The sequence below is a fragment of the Bactrocera dorsalis genome, chromosome 2 (genome assembly GCF_023373825.1).
Source record: "Bactrocera dorsalis isolate Fly_Bdor chromosome 2, ASM2337382v1, whole genome shotgun sequence".
Classification (NCBI taxonomy): Eukaryota; Metazoa; Arthropoda; class Insecta; order Diptera; family Tephritidae; genus Bactrocera; species Bactrocera dorsalis.
This window is the reverse complement of record NC_064304.1, coordinates 98,668,552-98,687,538: the sequence shown is the minus strand read 5'-3', so window position 1 is coordinate 98,687,538 and position 18,987 is coordinate 98,668,552. Positions and strand designations below refer to the sequence as shown.

The 18,987-nt window shown below is 36.9% G+C and overlaps 2 protein-coding genes and 4 non-coding genes across 6 annotated transcripts; 2 read left to right on the top strand and 4 right to left on the bottom strand.

Annotated features, from left to right (window-relative positions):
- Window positions 1-7,771: 7,771 nt before the first annotated feature.
- On the bottom strand, window positions 7,772-7,844 carry Trnaa-agc (transfer RNA alanine (anticodon AGC)). The gene has a single exon. It is a non-coding gene; the product is annotated as a tRNA-Ala (tRNA).
- Window positions 7,845-10,039: 2,195 nt separating this feature from the next.
- Window positions 10,040-12,810, bottom strand: LOC105231590 (saccharopine dehydrogenase-like oxidoreductase). The gene is made up of 7 exons (XM_049447538.1): window positions 12,584-12,810; window positions 12,357-12,482; window positions 12,062-12,296; window positions 11,754-11,946; window positions 10,818-10,964; window positions 10,342-10,680; window positions 10,040-10,270 (listed from the first exon to the last, which is right to left on the bottom strand). Exons 1-7 carry the CDS (start codon window positions 12,701-12,703, stop codon window positions 10,159-10,161), a joined length of 1,272 nt encoding a protein of 423 aa, XP_049303495.1. The 5' UTR covers window positions 12,704-12,810; the 3' UTR covers window positions 10,040-10,158.
- Trnaa-agc (transfer RNA alanine (anticodon AGC)) lies at window positions 11,244-11,316 on the top strand. The gene has a single exon. It is a non-coding gene; the product is annotated as a tRNA-Ala (tRNA).
- Window positions 12,811-13,482: 672 nt separating the features above from the next.
- LOC125776250 (saccharopine dehydrogenase-like oxidoreductase) lies at window positions 13,483-15,556 on the bottom strand. Its single transcript, XM_049447537.1, has 7 exons — window positions 15,343-15,556; window positions 15,141-15,266; window positions 14,724-14,958; window positions 14,462-14,654; window positions 14,226-14,372; window positions 13,817-14,155; window positions 13,483-13,744 (listed from the first exon to the last, which is right to left on the bottom strand). Exons 1-7 carry the CDS (start codon window positions 15,460-15,462, stop codon window positions 13,633-13,635), a joined length of 1,272 nt encoding a protein of 423 aa, XP_049303494.1. The 5' UTR covers window positions 15,463-15,556; the 3' UTR covers window positions 13,483-13,632.
- Window positions 15,557-18,292: 2,736 nt separating this feature from the next.
- Trnav-cac (transfer RNA valine (anticodon CAC)) lies at window positions 18,293-18,365 on the top strand. Its single transcript has one exon. It is a non-coding gene; the product is annotated as a tRNA-Val (tRNA).
- A 258-nt stretch (window positions 18,366-18,623) lies between these two features.
- Window positions 18,624-18,696, bottom strand: Trnav-cac (transfer RNA valine (anticodon CAC)). The gene has a single exon. It is a non-coding gene; the product is annotated as a tRNA-Val (tRNA).
- Window positions 18,697-18,987: the final 291 nt, after the last annotated feature.

Sequence of the window (18,987 nt, the reverse complement as noted above, 5' to 3'; positions counted from 1 at the left end):
ACATAGAAAACCAAATGAACGAAGCAGACACCTATGTTAGATAAACAACAAATAATCGACAATATCGATAACTTTAGACTTGATTTTCATCCATATAAATTTTTTCAAATAACAAAAAAAAAAGATAAATGAATGACGCGTGTGTCTGTGATCGATAAACAACAAATAGTCGATTTTTTTAATCGAATATATTGATAACTTTAGACTTGATTTCTATCTATATAAATTTTTTCAAATAACAAAAAAAGGGTAAATGAATAACGCGTGTGTCTGGGATCGATAAACATCAAATAATCGATTTTTTTAATCGAATATATTGATAAATTTGGACTTAATTTTCCTGCATATACTTCTGCTCAACTAACACAAAAAGTAAAATGAATGAAACAGGAGTCTATGATCGATAACCAAAATTAATCGATTTTTAAAGCGAATATATCGATAGCTTTGGACTTAATTTTCATCTAATTTTCAAATAACACAAAAAAGTTAAATGAATGAAGCTGGTGCGTGTGATCGATAAACAACAAATAATCGATTTTTTTTATCGAAATTCTTAAATATCTGAAAGAAATTAATAATGACTGTATTAATTTCTATAAACTAGTACTTAATATAACAATATTATAAATAAAGTTTTTGTGACTAGAAATCAAATATTTGGTAACATTTTGCCAATCAGAGCTGTGCTGCTCATAGTGCGAGCATTTCACTCGAACCTATAGTATACACATTTTGTGCCACTCTGTGGCTAATTCGCCCATCATTTCCCATTTATGCGTTCCATGACTTTGAGCGTCGTTGCCATAGTACGATAACAACGTGTCCCAGCCGCTGAGCTGCTCCAGACCCCGCCGAATTTACGACTACAACTCGGTTTAATGAGCAGTGCTTCAGATGTATTACCATTTGAGGTGTTGGCTTTATTATTATTGTTGGTTGTTATTGTTGTTGCCACATTTGCAACTGCCGATCCAGCTGTTGTTGTGATGCGTACGTTTCCTGTGCATTTTATGATTTAAAATTATTTCTTCGATTTTACTTTTGCATTTGCACTAAGTCCACTGTCAAGTGCTCACATATATCTGTATGTAACAGAAGTAAAGGTGTGTGTGTGTGTGCGTATATGAGTGTAAAGGTAAATGCGCTACTAGATTTTCTGGTTTCGCGGTTAGTGCTAACATGTCACGACGTCCAGTGCCACCGTTGAAATCTGCCTTCGATCATGAAATTGTTGACATTCAACACCACTGGCTGTGCAGCTTCTGTTGTTACACTTTGTGGTGGCAGCAGGTTGCCACTTTGACGCACCATTAACGGTTTTCGTTGTTGCAACATATCAATGCACATGCAATCACATATGCACGTTCACACACGCGCCTGATTAATGTTCTCGTGCATATAATGCGTCTAGCCAAACAACATTTATGATGTTGTTGTTGTTGTATTGCGACACAGTATTTTTGTCCTTTGTTTTTTTTTTTTGTGAAACGCATTCTGACACAAGTTCAAGTTCCACATTTCAGCCTCAAGTTGATTTGCTTGTTCTCAATCGGCGCGCGCTCTCAAGATCCGTCGGAGTATATTCTATACTTTTTTGCAGTGCTTTACCATATTTTTGCATATTTACCATATAAATATACTATATACATATATGAGTAGGGCACAATAGACCTAAGATCACGGTGCATTTCTCATCAATATAAATGAGTCAAAATGAGTTCTAAATATCTAGTCACTGAAGAAAGTTCAAAATAAGACTCATCAGACATTTGGAGGCCTCTGTACAAGGGCTGAACCAAAAAGGAATAAGAGATAGAAGGATACGGTGGATACGATTGCCGTTAGTAACAAATAGTTGGCCAGTGCGTTGTTATGTTCGAGAAACGCTAAACCTTAATTGAGACCATATTTTCTAACTCGATGTCGAACCAGTCCAATAATTCTGTCATATTACCAGTTTGCCATTCTCTAGGTAGTGGATCACTGCCCTTAAATACTAGAAAATGGTGGTCATCACTTTTACATCCGATAAGACAGCTTCTTCCGAGCCAGGTAAAGTCCATTATTTCAGCTGTTCTTTGTTTTGGGGATCCATATTTCGTCAGCCATCTCTAATTGCCTAAAATTGAGACAGATTCAGCTAAAACTTTGATAACCGTCTACGGGACTTTACTGCACTATATTGGCATAGTAGCTCAAACGAACAACGGAAAACTCGTAGAAAAAGAAGTACCTGTAAGTCCCAGCTCTTGTCGTGAAGTCATTGAAAAGTAGTCTCATGCCTCCAACCTCTGATAATGAAGATAACATCGAAAAAGTTACAGAACAGCGCCCAAAATCCGTCGTGTTGGCAGTAGAGAGAATACAGAGGATCTCAACATCTCGACACAGCCATTTGGTTTTATGTTTTGGATATGCACCGTGTCAATGCTACCGTCATACCAAAAAAACTGAACCTTTTGTAAAACGACATGCAGTAGAGGTCGCTAAAGAGATGCTTGATAACGTCGCTGAGGACCCTACATTCATCAAACGCATCATTACTGGTAAAGAGACGTAGTTTTATAAATACGACGTCGAAACTATCCAACAAACTAGCGAATAGCCCTCCAAAAAGGAGTCGAAACCGAAAAGGAAGCAAAATTCGCTGAAGACATTGAGGGCACTGAGGGCCATCGCACCCAAGGCTTATAACTTGAATGTGAAAAATTGGATTAAGCTCATTTGTATTGGCTCGAGAGCCTCTTTTGAAGACGATAATAAAGATTTGCATTAATTTATGTGAAATTATAGTTTTTTATGAGTCCCGTTTAAATTTGATCAGATGATATATACATGCTCACATACATATACTTATAGATGTTGAAAGTACCTAAAAACGCATTCACAACTAAAGTGCTTTAAAAATACGCGCGGAAACAAACGCCCTAGAAAAATTGTCAACTCTTCAAAATTAGAAATATGATTGACGTTGACATCCAACACTTGTACCCACACATGCTTGTAGTTGAAAGCGTGCAGGCGTTCCGCACGTCCAGAACACTTCACGCGAACAAGCAGCGCTCCAAGCGCGTACAAATTTCAGCATTATGTATACTCACACGACAAGTTTAGGGAAATCAAATGCGAAGATGTTGCAACTAACACAACTGGAAAACACACAAACACACTCCATGTTGAGAGTGAGCCAACGAAGGCATACCCACTTGAATGTGTATGTATGTATGTATGTAAGTAATGGCGGATATATTAGTGTACTTATGTAAAAAATCAGTTGATGATGACACCACTGACGGCAATGTTGATGGCCGCACTTGAAGCAGATGTCGCGACGCAGCAGCTGGACCCAACGCGACGGTCAGTTGGGGAGTTGCTAATCCAATTAAGTATGCCGACTCGCACGAAATAGTAAATAAATAAAATGAGTATGGCTTGTGAATGAGCGCAAATGAGGGGCGCGTCTGATCGGAACGCGCGGAAAGCGCGCTTGCAGCTGCGACGCATGCGCGCGGCATTTCAGTGTGTTGTTGCCAAGCAAATGTACACAAATAATAGTAATGACATTACAAGCAATTCAAAAATAGTTACAGCGCATGAATGGCAACAACAGCAGCAACAACAACAACGGACGTTGAATTGTGTGAATAGTTATGGTTGTTGCAATGGTCGGTATGGCAATTGGCAAAGGAGCCACAGCGAATCGTTGACATTTCCGACATTCATTTTGATTGAAATGTGGTAAATTGAATTCAGCAGCGTAGCGGCGCATCTCCGCCACAACATCACACACACACATACATATATATATCTACCTACATTTAATATCCATTTATGAGTGCCTTGAAAGTCAGCGAAGGCCGGTTCTTCACTTGGTCTGCCGGCGGCTCCGACTTGTTAGAGAGTTTGGGGTGTAAGGTGACCGTCGTCGTCGCGACCGGTGAGTGCTGCAATTTTTTGATCGTGTTAATCAGTTGGGTGTTTGTTCGCCTGTCGCACGGTCAGTTGCCGGTTGCATTGGCATCAGCTTGCTTTGGTATGTGTGTGTATGTCGCACTTGGCCGTCATAATATGTTGAATGCCGTTTGCAAACATACCGTTTTATTTTTACTCATCAACGCTGTCAACTGAATGACAAGCTTTTGACTAATTTGATTACATAACAAATTTCTATTCTAATTAGTAACATAAGCGGAGTGAAGTAACCGGTTACCTACAAGTAACAAGTTGCAGAAATAGACATGTTGTGGAAAAAATTTGGCTTTGATAGAAATAGAATAGCTGCAATCGAAATCAGCGCAAACCGGATAAGAATTTGCTAGCTGGCATTAGCTTGGTCTCAAGGCTCTAATATTTCCAATATTGGATATTTTAAGTTTATGTTGGTGATATACAGTTATCCAGTCTGTCTGGAAGCGAAGCAAATGGGTCTAGTAGTGAACAAGAGCAAGACGAAATATCTCCAGTCATCGAACAAACAGTCGTCGCACTCGCGACTTGGCTCCCACGTCACTGTTGATAGTCAAAACTTTGAAGTCGTAGATAATTTCGTCTATCTTGGAACCAACATTAACAGCAACCACAGCGTCAGCCTCGAAATTCAACGCAGAATAACTCTTGCCAACAGGTGATACTTTGGACTGAATAGGCAATTGAGAAGTAAAGTCCTCCCTCGACGCACAAAAACCAAATCTGTAAGTCACTCATTATTCCCGTCCTGTTATGTGGTGCAGAGGCATGGACGGTGACAACATCTGATGAGTTGAGGTCACGAGCTTTCGAGGGAAACGTTCTGCGGAAGATTTATGGTTATTTGCGCATTGGGAGCAGCGAATACCGCAGTCGATGGAACGCGACATTGACATATACTCGTAGTAGTTCAGCGAAAAAAGAGTCGACGTTTTTTATGAACTTTAAGACCGACGTGACTTGATATTTATTTCTATTATTTAGTCCCTTGCACTGCGAAGCTGAGTTCTCGACCCGGGCGGACAGAAGCAGGAACGGTGTTCCAGCGTTTCTCTTATGTCTACTTCCCTGCAGTTTTGCATGTGTCATTGTTTAATACCCATACGACTCGCATGTGATGGCAATAAGTTATGACCTATGACAGGGTTCTTTTGAAAACATGCGTTTTCTTTCGTTTCTTGCACTTAATCTTGTCGATCTTGAATGTCTTTAAAGTATTCTATTACAGCCTGATCCACCTTTCAGTCCTTTTGGCAATTTCATTATGTATCATTATTAGCGATCTCTTGACAGGAGTCACCGATCTTTTTACTTGGTTTTAGAGCTTGGGTTTAATGAGTTATGTCAGTATTAGACTAGTGAGTATAAACTTGCACGATTCTATATATTAAGGATAATCTCATTATCAAGCAGACTTTTAATCTTTGCGCCTATCTGCTTAAAATTCTAAGGGTCTTAAAAATATCTTGCCTATTACTATCCATAAACTTCTGAAAAAACGCTGGATCTCATTAATGTAATCGAAATGTGGAACATAAAATAAGTCAAGACTCAAAATGCTTCTAAGAACAAGCTTCTTAAGTACAATGGTTCGGCTGTTGTAACCAACGAAACAAGTCCTTTGAGATCAAGACGGACTCCAAGCGCGAACGATATGACTGGTTTTTATAGAGTTTTGGTCAAACGCTAACCTAATTTCAACTCAAAATTTGAGTAAGAGCTCGAATTCTAGCTAATAATAAAGTTTCGCCTATGTATCACAAGCACAGAAGTTATAAACTTAAATTTTAGAGAAATATATCATATGAAGAACAAAGAAAAATTTCCTGCAGGGCACAAACGCACACACGGCAATTATGGAACTCTATCCGGTTATAATTAATCAACACTTGGAATTTAGCCACAAATATTGACAAATCGCCGTGGATGGCCATAATAAAAACTTCGAACATTTGATTGCACTGCAAACGCTTGCGATCTTTGCTATTTATAATTTACAAATGCTGGATTATGTGGCAAGCAAAAGAAAATGCGAGAAAAAAAAACAAATGAAAACATGGAGTACGAAACGAGCAGCGAATGAACACTAAACAAAGCCGAGTGGTGTTCCACAGGTGAATTTATTTCTACACATATGTCGATGTACAACTTCGGGGCAGAGAACTCTTAGAGCTGCTGGGCGAGTTAATGCTTAGAAATCAAGTGTTCTCACACTTAAAGACTTTCAGCAAAATTATTTTTATTTTTTCATATTGTTTTTGGATAATTCTAGTAGGTGTATAAATTATGTACTAATGCCATAATTCAATTTGCAAGACGGATAGTTGTGGTTGTTCTACTGCCTCTTTATGTGTGTCTTCGTTTCATTCCTTCATAACTATGTATGTGTGTATGTATGTTGCAACAACAGAAACGATCAAATTAACAAATATGAAAAAATTGCATGAAAATGTTGTTGCAAGACTGAAGAATATTTGTATCTATATGCAACTAAATAAGTGCTTGCCACAACGCCTGTTTGAGTACCTTTTTTAGTAGGTAAATGTGAAAACTATTGCTTCGAAGTGTTTTACCGGCATCATTTTTGAATAAATAAGGACCGATGATTCCACCAGGGTCTCGACTTGAATTTCTTCAGGTTTCTCTTCGTCTCAAATGCGACAACTTTGCTTGTTTTTGTGCTCATTGAGACAGAAATGGTCCTCATCGTCCTGAACGAATAAAATTTGGCTCGGAAACGTCGGATCTTCTTGGAACTTTTCGAGAGTTCATAGAGCGAACGGATATCGCTTGGAAAGGTGGAGCGGCTTCAGTTCTCGCACGAACTGTATTTTGTACGCTTTCAATTTAAGACCTCGGCGTAAAGTGAACTAAGTCTTTCCAAACGTCAGCCCGATTTACAGCGAACGGCACCGAATCGACTCTCCAAGGTCTTCGTGTGCACTCTCAGTTACGCCTGATATATTTTCTTCACTGTTGTCCCCAATAAAATTGTGCCAACTTTAAAGTCTTACCATTTTTTGCCCGCATTAATATAACATATCGACGGCATCTCAATTGGAGTCTCAACGCCTTTTAAAGTTCATGTAGAGATCATGATTGTATTAAAATTTTATCTATATTAAGTATATTAACACACAAATATTTGCACATATTTATATACAATTATGTATATACACGGATTGGCCTAATAAACTGATTTGCGCAGAGTGTCACATTTCGGTGGGATGTTGGCATTTAGAATTCACACGTCATACTTGACTGATGCGAACTTGTAGTTCAGTCTAAGTAAATTTGCAATACAAATTTTGAACCTTTTAAAACTTTATGATTGAGTTGATTTTTAAGCATTTTATTTACTTTGCAACATTATCTCAGCAAACATGAGTAATGAGGTGCTAAAATCAAGGCTAATATGAATTCGATTACATACTTAAGTACTAAGCTGACAAACAGAAGTATATATATGTTGCATACAACAGAGTCGCGTTTTATATAAAATAACCACTCATTCAAATGTTGTTGTTTTAGTCATAAAATGTAGTCATGTAATCGACTACCAAAGTATATTTGACTCAAAAACTAAGAAAAGTTCAGTTAAAAAAATCGTCATTTAAGTAGTAGGTCTGCAAATTGCGGTAAGTTTTGTATATCACAAGCAACAAATTGTTTATTCAAGCAATAATCGGATTAAAATTAAGCATAAAATCATATGAGCAGGATATTTTGTTGTTGTTTGATCACTATAATTATAATAAAATGTGTTTTAATTTAATTTAATAAAAATATTGTATTGATCATTTGGAGATGCGGGGCATCGATCCCCGTACCTCTCACATGCTAAGCGAGCGCTCTACCATCTGAGCTACATCCCCAAGTACCGTTACGTGGTCATTCCAGCCAATATTTATGGCAGCGAACTATCGTACACACTGCTTTACCGACACCATTCGTATTCCTCAAGCAAAATGTAGATATAGTTGTCCATATGTACTTATTCAGTATATTGGTGATTGACATATGTATGTATTCTACTATGTGTTCGCGTACATACCATGGTATACGAGGTGGTTCGGCAAAAATAAAAGCTTTCAACCAAAATATATTAATGAAAAGCTTTCCAAAATTATCTATTGGCTGTAAAAAAGCACAATTATAGTAATTTCGCAAACATATGTACATACATATACTCGGAAATATTTCAAAAAAAATATTAGTGCACAATTTGTATACAGTAAGTATCTTATCTCCTATGTACATAAATATGTATGAATATAATACTGTAATAAAAAATTATGTGACATTGTGGATTAAAACTCCTGAGCATCAGGAAGGCAGGCAATTTTTTTCAAGGTTGGTAGGATTGTTCATAAAATTTGCCAAGTGCAGAAGGTTTAATTATCTCCGAGTTACACGTATTTTTGCGAACTTTTGGATATTTACCAAGGTTTGCGAAACGAACATTTTTGTGTGGACATGTTCCAAATATAGCGGAAAACCTTTAATGATTAAACTATAGCACGAAAAGACGTTTATAAGTGGTACAAGAAGTTCATAGCGGCCCGAACACGTTAAAGACGAACTGCGGATGACCATCAGCCTCTGCCGAAAAGGGCCACGTCCAAAAAATAAGCCTTTTTTTGGCTCCTTGCGACTTCTGCCTATTCAACAAACTAAATAGGCTAATTCGGGAGCTGTTTTGACAAGTTTTACGGAGATAAAAATCAAATCGTAGAAGATCTTAAAGACTTTACCAGAAAAGGACTAATCCGACTGTTTCAAGAACTGGAAAAAGCGTTAGCAAAAATGGTTTTTGTCGGACGGGGATTATTTTGAAAGACAGGAAATTGTTTTGGAAAAATAAATAAAGAATTTGCATTTTATTAACAAATTCACACAAATAGTATATGAAAAATAATTATTATTATATCTATTTTTTTCATAATTCGATAGCTCTTTGAATTTTTAATTTTTAATTAAAATTATTTACAAGTTGTTGTTCAGCCAAATTCACGATCATACGACGATTCTGGTAGTCAAGCGGCTTCAGTTCTTCCGTCAATTTCATAGTGTATGGATTTGGCCAAAAAATTCGCCACAACGACCTGACAGAGATGCCCAACGAGAAGACGAGATGAGAACGACGTGTGAGAGACTAATATGGCGTCGTTTGCTAACCCTATCAATCAACCTTTCCTATGAAGCATCACCTGGGAAACCTTGCTAACAAGCAATATACAGCAACCATCAACTAAGAAGTTGTTTCAGTTATTTGGGCTTTCTGACCCTAAGCACAAGCAACTAGATAAAAGGTGTAAATTTGAATTATTAAAATCATTAAATCATTTCTGTAGATTTCAATAAACTGATTTGTCAAAATGCACGCAAACGAACGGCGAATAAATTTCCGACGCTTTAAGTCTCCAACAATTATTCATACTTAATTAAAAAGCAATTTATTTAGCTGAAAAACGCGCCAGATAAATAACATATATCAACACAATTGTATGTGTGTATGTGTAACCGCCTACCAGTTGGGCTGTGGACTCAGCGATCGGTGGCAATGTGTCAACGCTATAGATAACCCAATATGGATCGACCATGGGGCCACGTTGGGATCGTCGCATATTTCAAAACAACAAAAAAATTGCAAGCGACTTGGAGCCAGCACGCTTTACTGATCGTGTATGTGTGTGTGTGTGTGTGGTGTCGTGTACCAGGCGACGGCGCACACATTCTATCGCCAATCAGCTGGAATAAATCAATGCTGCCATTTGACATTGTGACAAGTGGCCGCTGGGCAACATCGCTAATGGGCGATGGCCGGCGGTAGGGTGAAAGATTAGCCATTAGCAGTGTAATAATGCCAATGAAATGCAATACAAGTAAATTTGTATGTGTGTTGTTGTACTTTTTAATGCATGTAAATTACTAATAAGCCGAGAGGTGGTGTAAGTCGACTAAATAGTCACACCGTCACATGATTTATCGATGTTGGCGCCATACTCTGACAGCAGATATAATTGCAGTGCGAACAACATTTAATTTGAATAATTGATTGTGGCAAATATAGAATTTTTATTAAAACATTTTATTGCAAAAAGTATGCTTCAAACAGATTTAAAAATATTACATAAAAATATATAACTTCCAAAACCCAAGTTAAGTGCAAATAGCCGCTTTATAAAATCATTGTTGTTCCAACTTTAATACTTCGAATTTCAAGCCATTCTTCAGGCGACCCAACTCTTCGATGAGACTTGTGTTGGCAAAGGCGTAACCGGGCGGAAGAACACCACCACTGTAGATGAATTTCAGTTAATTTTCACACAAAATTTAACACTAAAATAATTTTATGCAGCAAACACTTACTCGTTTGGCATTTTATCGTGCTCCTTGAGTATAATTTTGGCTGTAGCCAAGACCGACAAACATGTCATGCCATAAAACGGATCGAGACTTGAGAGTCGCGTTAAAAGCACTTGTTTTGGCTGCTCAGTCAATGGTTGACCTACGGTCCAGCCTCTAGTGCGGAATGTCATTTGAAAACGTTGTGCAGCACGATTTGCCTCGACGGGGCCCTCGTGTGACATAAGACCTCTGGTGAAGAATTTCGGATTTTTTATTAGTATTTGACGTAAACCGGGAATTTGCGCCATTATAACGGTGAATATTATAACAATTTGTGTCAAAATGGTCGTCCATAGGGAGCTAAAAGAATAATTAAAACACAATAAATGAAACAATAATTTATATTGGGTAGTCGAAAAAGTTTTTTCGTATTGAGTTAATAGATGTCGTTGCAGTAAGTATAATAATTAGAAGTGAGGGAAAACTGGGCGACTTACCGAAAGCCAATATAATTTTCGAACTGTATTGGCCGCTTATTTTCATTCATATAGCGCAGGCGCTGAGTATCCATCACGATATCACGATCACCGGAGTGTATGGGAAAAAAATAACGATTGAGAAATTCAACTTTGCGCGCTAATGGCCTGCAAGAAATATGAGCAGTGATATGTAGGTATTAATGTTGGAATTGGAATTACAATTTAATTTCAAAAACTTAAATTTAACGTATCTAAAACTAAGTATTGGGAAACACAACTTTCGCAAACGGACGTGACTTTTTATAATAAATTACGATTCAATAACAGAAAGCAGCGAAAGTACTTTCTCTCTCTCTTTCGAAAATATTAGAAAAGTGATTATTGTGAGAGAAGATTTTAACGCCAAGCTATTTCAATCGCAATATTGATCGATAGCGGGGTAGAGGGGATGTAGCTCAGATGGTAGAGCGCTCGCTTAGCATGTGAGAGGTACGGGGATCGATGCCCCGCATCTCCAATGAAAATTTATTTACTTTTTTTTTTATTTATTTTAATTTATTTTTTTTATTTATTTTTTTTTATTTATTTTTTTCATTTATTTTTTTTTCTAATTTCTTTTTTTTTATTTTTTTACTTATTCTAGTATTTTCGCTCCGAATGACACAATTTTTAATAAGAATAAGTATATCTACCATATGTTCAAATAATAAAAATTAAAGAATCACACAATTTGCTAGTTACAAAAAAAAAAAACATTTTTTTAAACATAATTTCCTAATATTCTACTCCACACTGTTTGAATTCAATAACAATTTTAGTTTATTTTAGAGTTTAAATGTGAGTACATGCCTCACAGACACTGAGAGCAGTAAAGTTACTAACTTTGAGTATATACATACTATATACCATACACAACTAATCCCCAACGAATGTGAATAGAGAGAGTCTACTTACCAGAACTTGAGTTTTGGCCGTAAATCTGGCAACTTCTCTGTCTCCAGTGCACGCTGAAATGCTTTCAATTCACCGTAATTGGCCATTGCATGTATGGCGCTCTCCCAAGTGCCGGCATGTAGCACAGCCTTAGAGTTTTTGTCGCGATAATCGAGTATGTTCTCCCAAAACATTTCGCATGTGTTCACAGTACCTAAGTATTGGTGAGTTATTATTATGGAAAAGCGTATAAAAACAGGTGGAAATGAGAAGGGCGGTTTTTATTACAAACAAACAATGAAAATTTGAATAAAATCAAAAGTTTGAACCTGGGAAATTTTTTTCTGCATGCACTACACCCATTTCAGCAGGTATACTATCAAAGCCGCAAGTAGATATTACGTAAGTGTGCTGCTTTTGCGCCAAGTAATGATATTTCAAACGCATGCCCTCGATATATTGTGGCTCTCCGCTAATATCCACATGATGAGTGCCGGCTTCAATGCAGGCCTTCACAACCACTTCGCCATAGAAACGATATGGGCCACAACAATTGATGACGACCTGTTTAAAAACGAAATTACAAACTAAATAAAGTTTGTGTGCTTAAAGTTTTGTAACAACCTTGCATTTTGCTGCCATCGCCTCGATCGATGAGCGATCGCCCACATCGGCCAATATGATCGGCACGACGCTGAGATCTTTGCCAATTTTCTGACCCACAGTGCTCAGCACATTCTCCAGCTTGCTCTATATAACATACATATATTGTATATATACATACAGACATAGCACACATATGTATCACAGATAAGCTTAAGTTTACTAGGTTATAAATTTGAGTTAATCACCTTATTACGACCCGCCACACCCCAAGTGAGACCCTGTAGCACCTCTGGTGCCTTTTCTACCGCAATTTGGCCGGTAAAGCCGGTTGCGCCGAAAATAATTGCGTCTAATTTCACAGACATTTTCACACTGACTGCGTCTCGCTTTCTAGCTAAACAAAAGTTTTAAGTTATCTTGCGAGTTTTGCTGATGCCTCGAAAGCTGTCAAGCGACTAAACTTTGTATTGTCATCGATTTGTTGTTGAATGACGGCTAGTTTTGGTGTAATCAAGGTCATATACTTTTAAACTGCATTACAAGGCGTTTTTTTTAGTATATGCGAGGGTAGGTCCAAAATTACTCCAATGTTGGCAGAAAAAGTTCATATGAATGAATCATTATCTAATAATATATAGGTTTCCGTCACTGAAGTCTTTTTGTAGATCTTTTTTTTTATTTTTATTTTTTTTTCGATTTACGAATATTAAAAATTATTACTTTTTCATATTAGTGCTTGAGTTTGCACAGAGTTGCCAATTTCTTAATTCAAAAGTTTTTGTTTAAAAATTAAGTTTTTTAAATAATTTTTTAATATTTAATTTAAAATTATATTTGGTACTACAAAATAATAAAAAAATAATTCAAATGTTAATTCAATTATTTTTTAATGCATTACTTACAACCCTAATCTTAAATAATCGCTAAATGAAAAAAAATATTAGCAAAATATTGAACACTCATTGCATGTTAGCCATGTGTCGTTACTTTTTGCTTAACCCACGTATGTAACCAGTAATTAATTTCAAAGCAGCTCAGATTAAGTTAATTACATAACTTGTCAATGCGCTCACTCTCATTCTATCATTGTCTCATACTCTAAGTATTTGATCGCATGTTTTCAATAACAATGAAACTGCATTCAAACATTTTATGAAAAAAAAGTTTATTTACTCATAATTTACATATGTATATGTACATTATTTACGTAAGTCTGCATACATATATGTATGTATGTATGTAGTAAAATGCATATTTTAATAGTAGAAACAATCATATGTAAATGCAATTTCTATTATATGCTCTCCAGTTTCAGTACCTCGAACTTTATGCCATATTTATACTTCTGTAGCTCCTCGATTAGACTTGTTTTGGGGAATGCATAACCAGGTGAAATCACGCCGCCACTAAAAGAAATTTGCCGCTCATAAAAATTATAGTAAATAAATAGAAAAAAATTAGTAACACCAATACCATACCTTCCCGGCAGCTTGTCTTTCTCCAGCAAAATTATCTTCGCCGAAGCCAATAGGGCCACTGCAGTCATGGCATAGAAGGGATTGCGCGCAGAAAGCCGTGTCCATAATTGCTGTTTAGGTTGCTCATTAAGCGTTTGATCTTTGGTCCAGCCCGTGGTCTTGAACACCATTTCAAAGGAGTGTCCCTCCATATTGTCCTCGGTGGGTCCCTCTTCGGTTAAAATGCCCAAAGTGAAAAATTTCGGAAACATCATTAGCACTTTGCGCGTCCAACTGTATTGAGCAAACAGTGTGATTAATGATAACAACCAGGGCACAAAGACGGCGTATAATAGTGATCTGTATAACAACAAAAAAAGGGAGATTTCGATATGTTGTATGCTCTTAAATGTTAAGCGGCAAAACCTACTTATAACCAATATAGTTCTCGAATTGTATGGGGCGCTTTTTCTCGTTTTCAAACAGGAAATTTTGTGTCTGTACAACAAGGTCGCGATCGCCAGCATGAATGGGTACAAAGTAACTTTTCAGCGTAGGCACCCTGTGTGGGTAAGAGCTGTGCGAAGAAATATGTATATAATTGATATTATTAAAATAATACAATATTTCCATGTCGCAATGTAAGTGAAGTGAACTTGTGCTTACCGCACTTTCAATTCCGGCTCCAAGCGAGGCAGATCTTTGGGCGTCAACTGCCCTCTGAGTGCAATAAGTTCGTCGACATGACTTAAAACGTGAATAACGCTCTCCCAAGTACCGCCATGTACCAAGGTTTTACAATTTTTATCTTTGAGATCGAGCGTATTCTCCCAGTAGGATTCGATGGAGTTCACGGTGCCTAAAATGCGTTATTTAAAATGGAATTGATTGTGTTTGAGAAATATAATACTTTTGTGTCTGTATGTACCTGGAAAATTGCGTTCGGCAAATGCGACACCCATTTCTCCGGGTATACTGTCAAATCCGCAGGCCGAGATTATATAGGCGTGTTTCTCTTTAGCCAAATCTTGATATTTCACCATCATGCCTTCGATAAACTGTGCCTCACCGCTAATGTCCACATGATGCGTGCCGGCTTCAATACATGACTTCACCACTATTTCACCATACAAACGATAGGGACCACAGCAGTTCACAACGATCTTAGGATAGGTGCGTAGAATAATATAATAGAAATTAAATTTGGGGTGTTATGGGTGCTTTAACAGTTTCTACTCTAAATTTTGTGTATTAGTTGTGTAAATTGCTATAACAACAAACACATCGGTTTTTGCGGTAAACAAAAAACTTTGCGGCTTTTTTTTATGAAGCCACTTATAATCACCTTGCACTTGTTTGCCATCTCTTTTATAGACTTTTCATCTTCAACATCCGCTATAGTGATTGGTATAAGCGAGAGATCCTTGCCAACTTTTTTACCCACGGTACTCAATACGTTCTCCAATTTGCTCTATAAAGTGTATATTACCGATTAGTATTGAAATTACTACGGTACCGTTATATGTACTATATGTGTTTTGTTTTACCAAATTCCGGCCCGCAATTCCCCACGTGAGTCCTTGCAACACTTCCACCGCCTTTTCGACCACAATTTTTCCGGTAAAACCGGTTGCACCGAATATGATTACATCCAATTTAGTACTCATATTGTTGACTGTATACTTTGCCGGTACTATTCGAAAATGTGAACACGCTAAATGTTTCGCAATTACTGAACTCGCAAACGCAGAAGCGCTGATGCCTTTAGAAGAAGTCGCTAATTTTTAGTCAAGGTTAACCCACGCCTAGATAATGTGTGCAATATATACTCTTTATCAATCAATTATGCTCTGAGAATGAAGATGCATATGTGCTGCCACTTATTAATTACATTTGGTGGCTTATTTTGGGACATTTTTGAAGACACCTCATTGATAAAGCAGGAATTGCCAATCTGCCGGAATATTAATGTTTTTAAGTTTTGTTAAAGCTAAGATATATTTTCAATTTAAGACTTCAATTACCTACATTTAAAAAACTTAGAAACAAGTAATTTTTCTGAGACAAAATGCGACTAAAAAAACTTTTTAGTTTTAGAGCCAGTAATCCTCGGGTTTGAAGCATGTTCAAAAAAGCATTCAACATAGAATTTTGAGCGCTCGTCTTTCTTTTGTTTTTTGAACAATAATTACCAATCGTTTTCGAGGATACTTAGTATAAAATTTACTTCGATATAGTTTCACCAAAGTTTGTTTAAAAAATTCAACTACAGAGAAAACGAGAAACCGGCGCCAACGAGCGACTTCAGTTAGTTCTTACTCGTTCTTTCTTCGAAGCGGTATGTCTTCTCCAACCAAACTGATATTAGTAACTTTGCCGGCATTATTTCTACACTTCATTGCTAATTTACATGTTCGACAAATATGGCAACACTCTCACAGCCATTTAAGTATAAGAGAGCGGCGCCGCTATATCAATATTTTTGCAGTGTTGAGTATAGCAAACAATCACACATATACATATGTACGTATGTACATGTATCAATGAATGCAAATGCACTGTGCTTTGCAATGAGATCTAATGATGCGCTTTTAACAATAGAATCTATTCGCTCTTTACACTCAACAAATCGCATTCTTACGCAAGAAACAACAACAAAAGTTCGTGAACTGTTTACCGAATTATATTATCAAACAAATTGAAAATTACTTTATCGCTGTTGTATATGCATATACATATTCTTTGAGTAAGTGTATAGATTATATATATGTATATATATATATATATATATATATATATAAGCATATGAATATTTCTATCATTGTTGTGAAATCATTCGATATATGAACTCGTTTTATTCACAAATTGGAGACAATTAAAATTGTAATCAAAGGCACGAGTGTACCCTGTAGGAACATCTAAGCAAAACTTTTGAATTATATGTATGTATATACGTATGTATTATGTGCCCTTGTATATGTTGGTATGTAGCTGAGCTGGCTGAGTCATGCTATCCGGATGGAAGAGAAAACTCCAGCTTTTAAAGTTTGGCGCCGAACAGCGAAAAGGTAGAGCTACAGGCGCGCTGTTGTAAATTCGGCTATAACCGCGGAAGCGGGGTCATCGTCATCGATTGATCACTGTCTTTTACCAGGCTAGATAAGTATTCCTGCTATAGTTTTACAGTCATTATATCACCTCTGGAGGTTCTACTAGAGTATGTTCTAGTCGACGCATTTTTTCGTAGAATTTTCGAGCATTACCCCTCTCGGCCAGCTTGACAAGCTCTTCATACTCACGCATTTCGGCCTCTTTCTTTATCTGTCTCGTTTCCCTCTTCAACTCTCAGTATCTATCCCATCCGGCACGTGTTATGGTCTATTATACCGTTGCGAGGTAGGTCTCCACTGCGACACGGTGCTCTTCATCGTACCAGCTGTTCTTTTTCCTTCTCCGAAAACCAATGGTTTCGTTTGCAGCTGTACGTAAGGAGCTTTAAATACTGTCCCACAGTTCTCTTATAACGTGTTGCTGATAAGTGCTCTCAGAGAGCAGGAGTGCAAATCGACCGTTCGGCTGTGTGTTGTGAATGTAGCTTCTCGACGTCGAACCTTCCTTGTATTTGCGTAACGTGGCTGCAACAGGATAGTGGTCCGATTCAATGTTAGAATTCTCGGAGTGTACGCACATCCAAAACACTGGAGACATGTGTTCCGTCTATCACAACATGACCCATCTGGTTGATGACTTTTCGATCCGGAGACAACTAGGTAGCTTGATGAATTTTCTTATGCTGGAATCTAGTACTACAGACAACCATATTTCAAGCTCCGGCGAAGTCGACAACCCATTTGGGGATGGTTCATTATGAAGGCTTATTTGCCAACCCTTGTGCCATAGATACCTTCTTTGCCTGCCGAGGCCTTAAAGCCGGTAAGCACAATTTTGACATCGTTTTCAGTTAAGTTTTTCACACATTTTCAGCTAATACCTACTGGGTATGCGTATATGTATGTATGTTTATATTTACCATATTTAGTATATATAAAAATATATAGTAAATAAACTAACTATATTTAAAAGTACTTGTGACGGTGCACTACAACGTCTGGACTATGCTTAAAGTATTTATTATTATTAGGCATTCCTAAGCGAATTTCATTATCATTAAGACGTGTGAGATTAAACCTGTACAATATCAAATATGTATATGTATACATTTGTATATAATGCATAAACATATAAGTACTTGACATTGTTAACGATAAGTAATTAAAATATTATTGTTAATATTGATAACGGACTATGTGTTGTTTTATGTATGTTTGAAGATATATTTGTTATTTGATATGTTATAAATTGATTTGCAGCAAATTGTGAAATTCTTAAAGAAATTAATCCGTAAAAAATCTGAACTTAAGTGCTTCCGCATGTTAATAAAGTGTTCAGCTCTCAAACGGTTAATGTAACGGCACCAGTGTGAAAGTCGATAATGTGGTTTCCGTAGTGTAGTGGTTATCACGTGTGCTTCACACGCACAAGGTCCTCAGTTCGACCCTGGGCGGAAACAAGCGAGTTTGAATTTTTTTAATTTTTTATTTGAAAAAATTTCTCATTTTTCATTTATAAAATTTCAAAATAAGTGTGAAGTTGTATTTTAGTAAGAATTATAGAAACACTGTTGGCACGGAAGCCATTTAGATTTGTAGAAAATTTCAAATTTCTACGATAGTTTAATGCTTGAGTAGCAAACACATGGACAAATCAACAAAAAATCCGAACAAAAAAATAAGCAGAATATTTTAGTAAAATATACCCCCATAAGCCTTGTTTCCGCCCAGGTTCGAACTGAGGACCTTGTGCGTGTGAAGCACACGTGATAACCACTACACTACGGAAACTTATACTCAAACACTGCCAAATGTTGCACTTGAAAACACTTAAGCCACACCCATTATATTATATTATGGCTTCTTTTCTATTATGTAGGTCGTGTCTCGACAGAAAAAGATCGATTGTTGCGACTTGCGACAATTGAAATCCCAGCTATGAGTAAAGTGACTGTGCAAAATACAAGAAATCCGGCGTAAACTTGTGTTATTTCGCGTTTCTCTGCTATAAATAAGCAAAGTAGCAAATAAAGTAATTGAATTTGTCACAAAAGTACGCCGTTATTTAATTACATAAAGGTG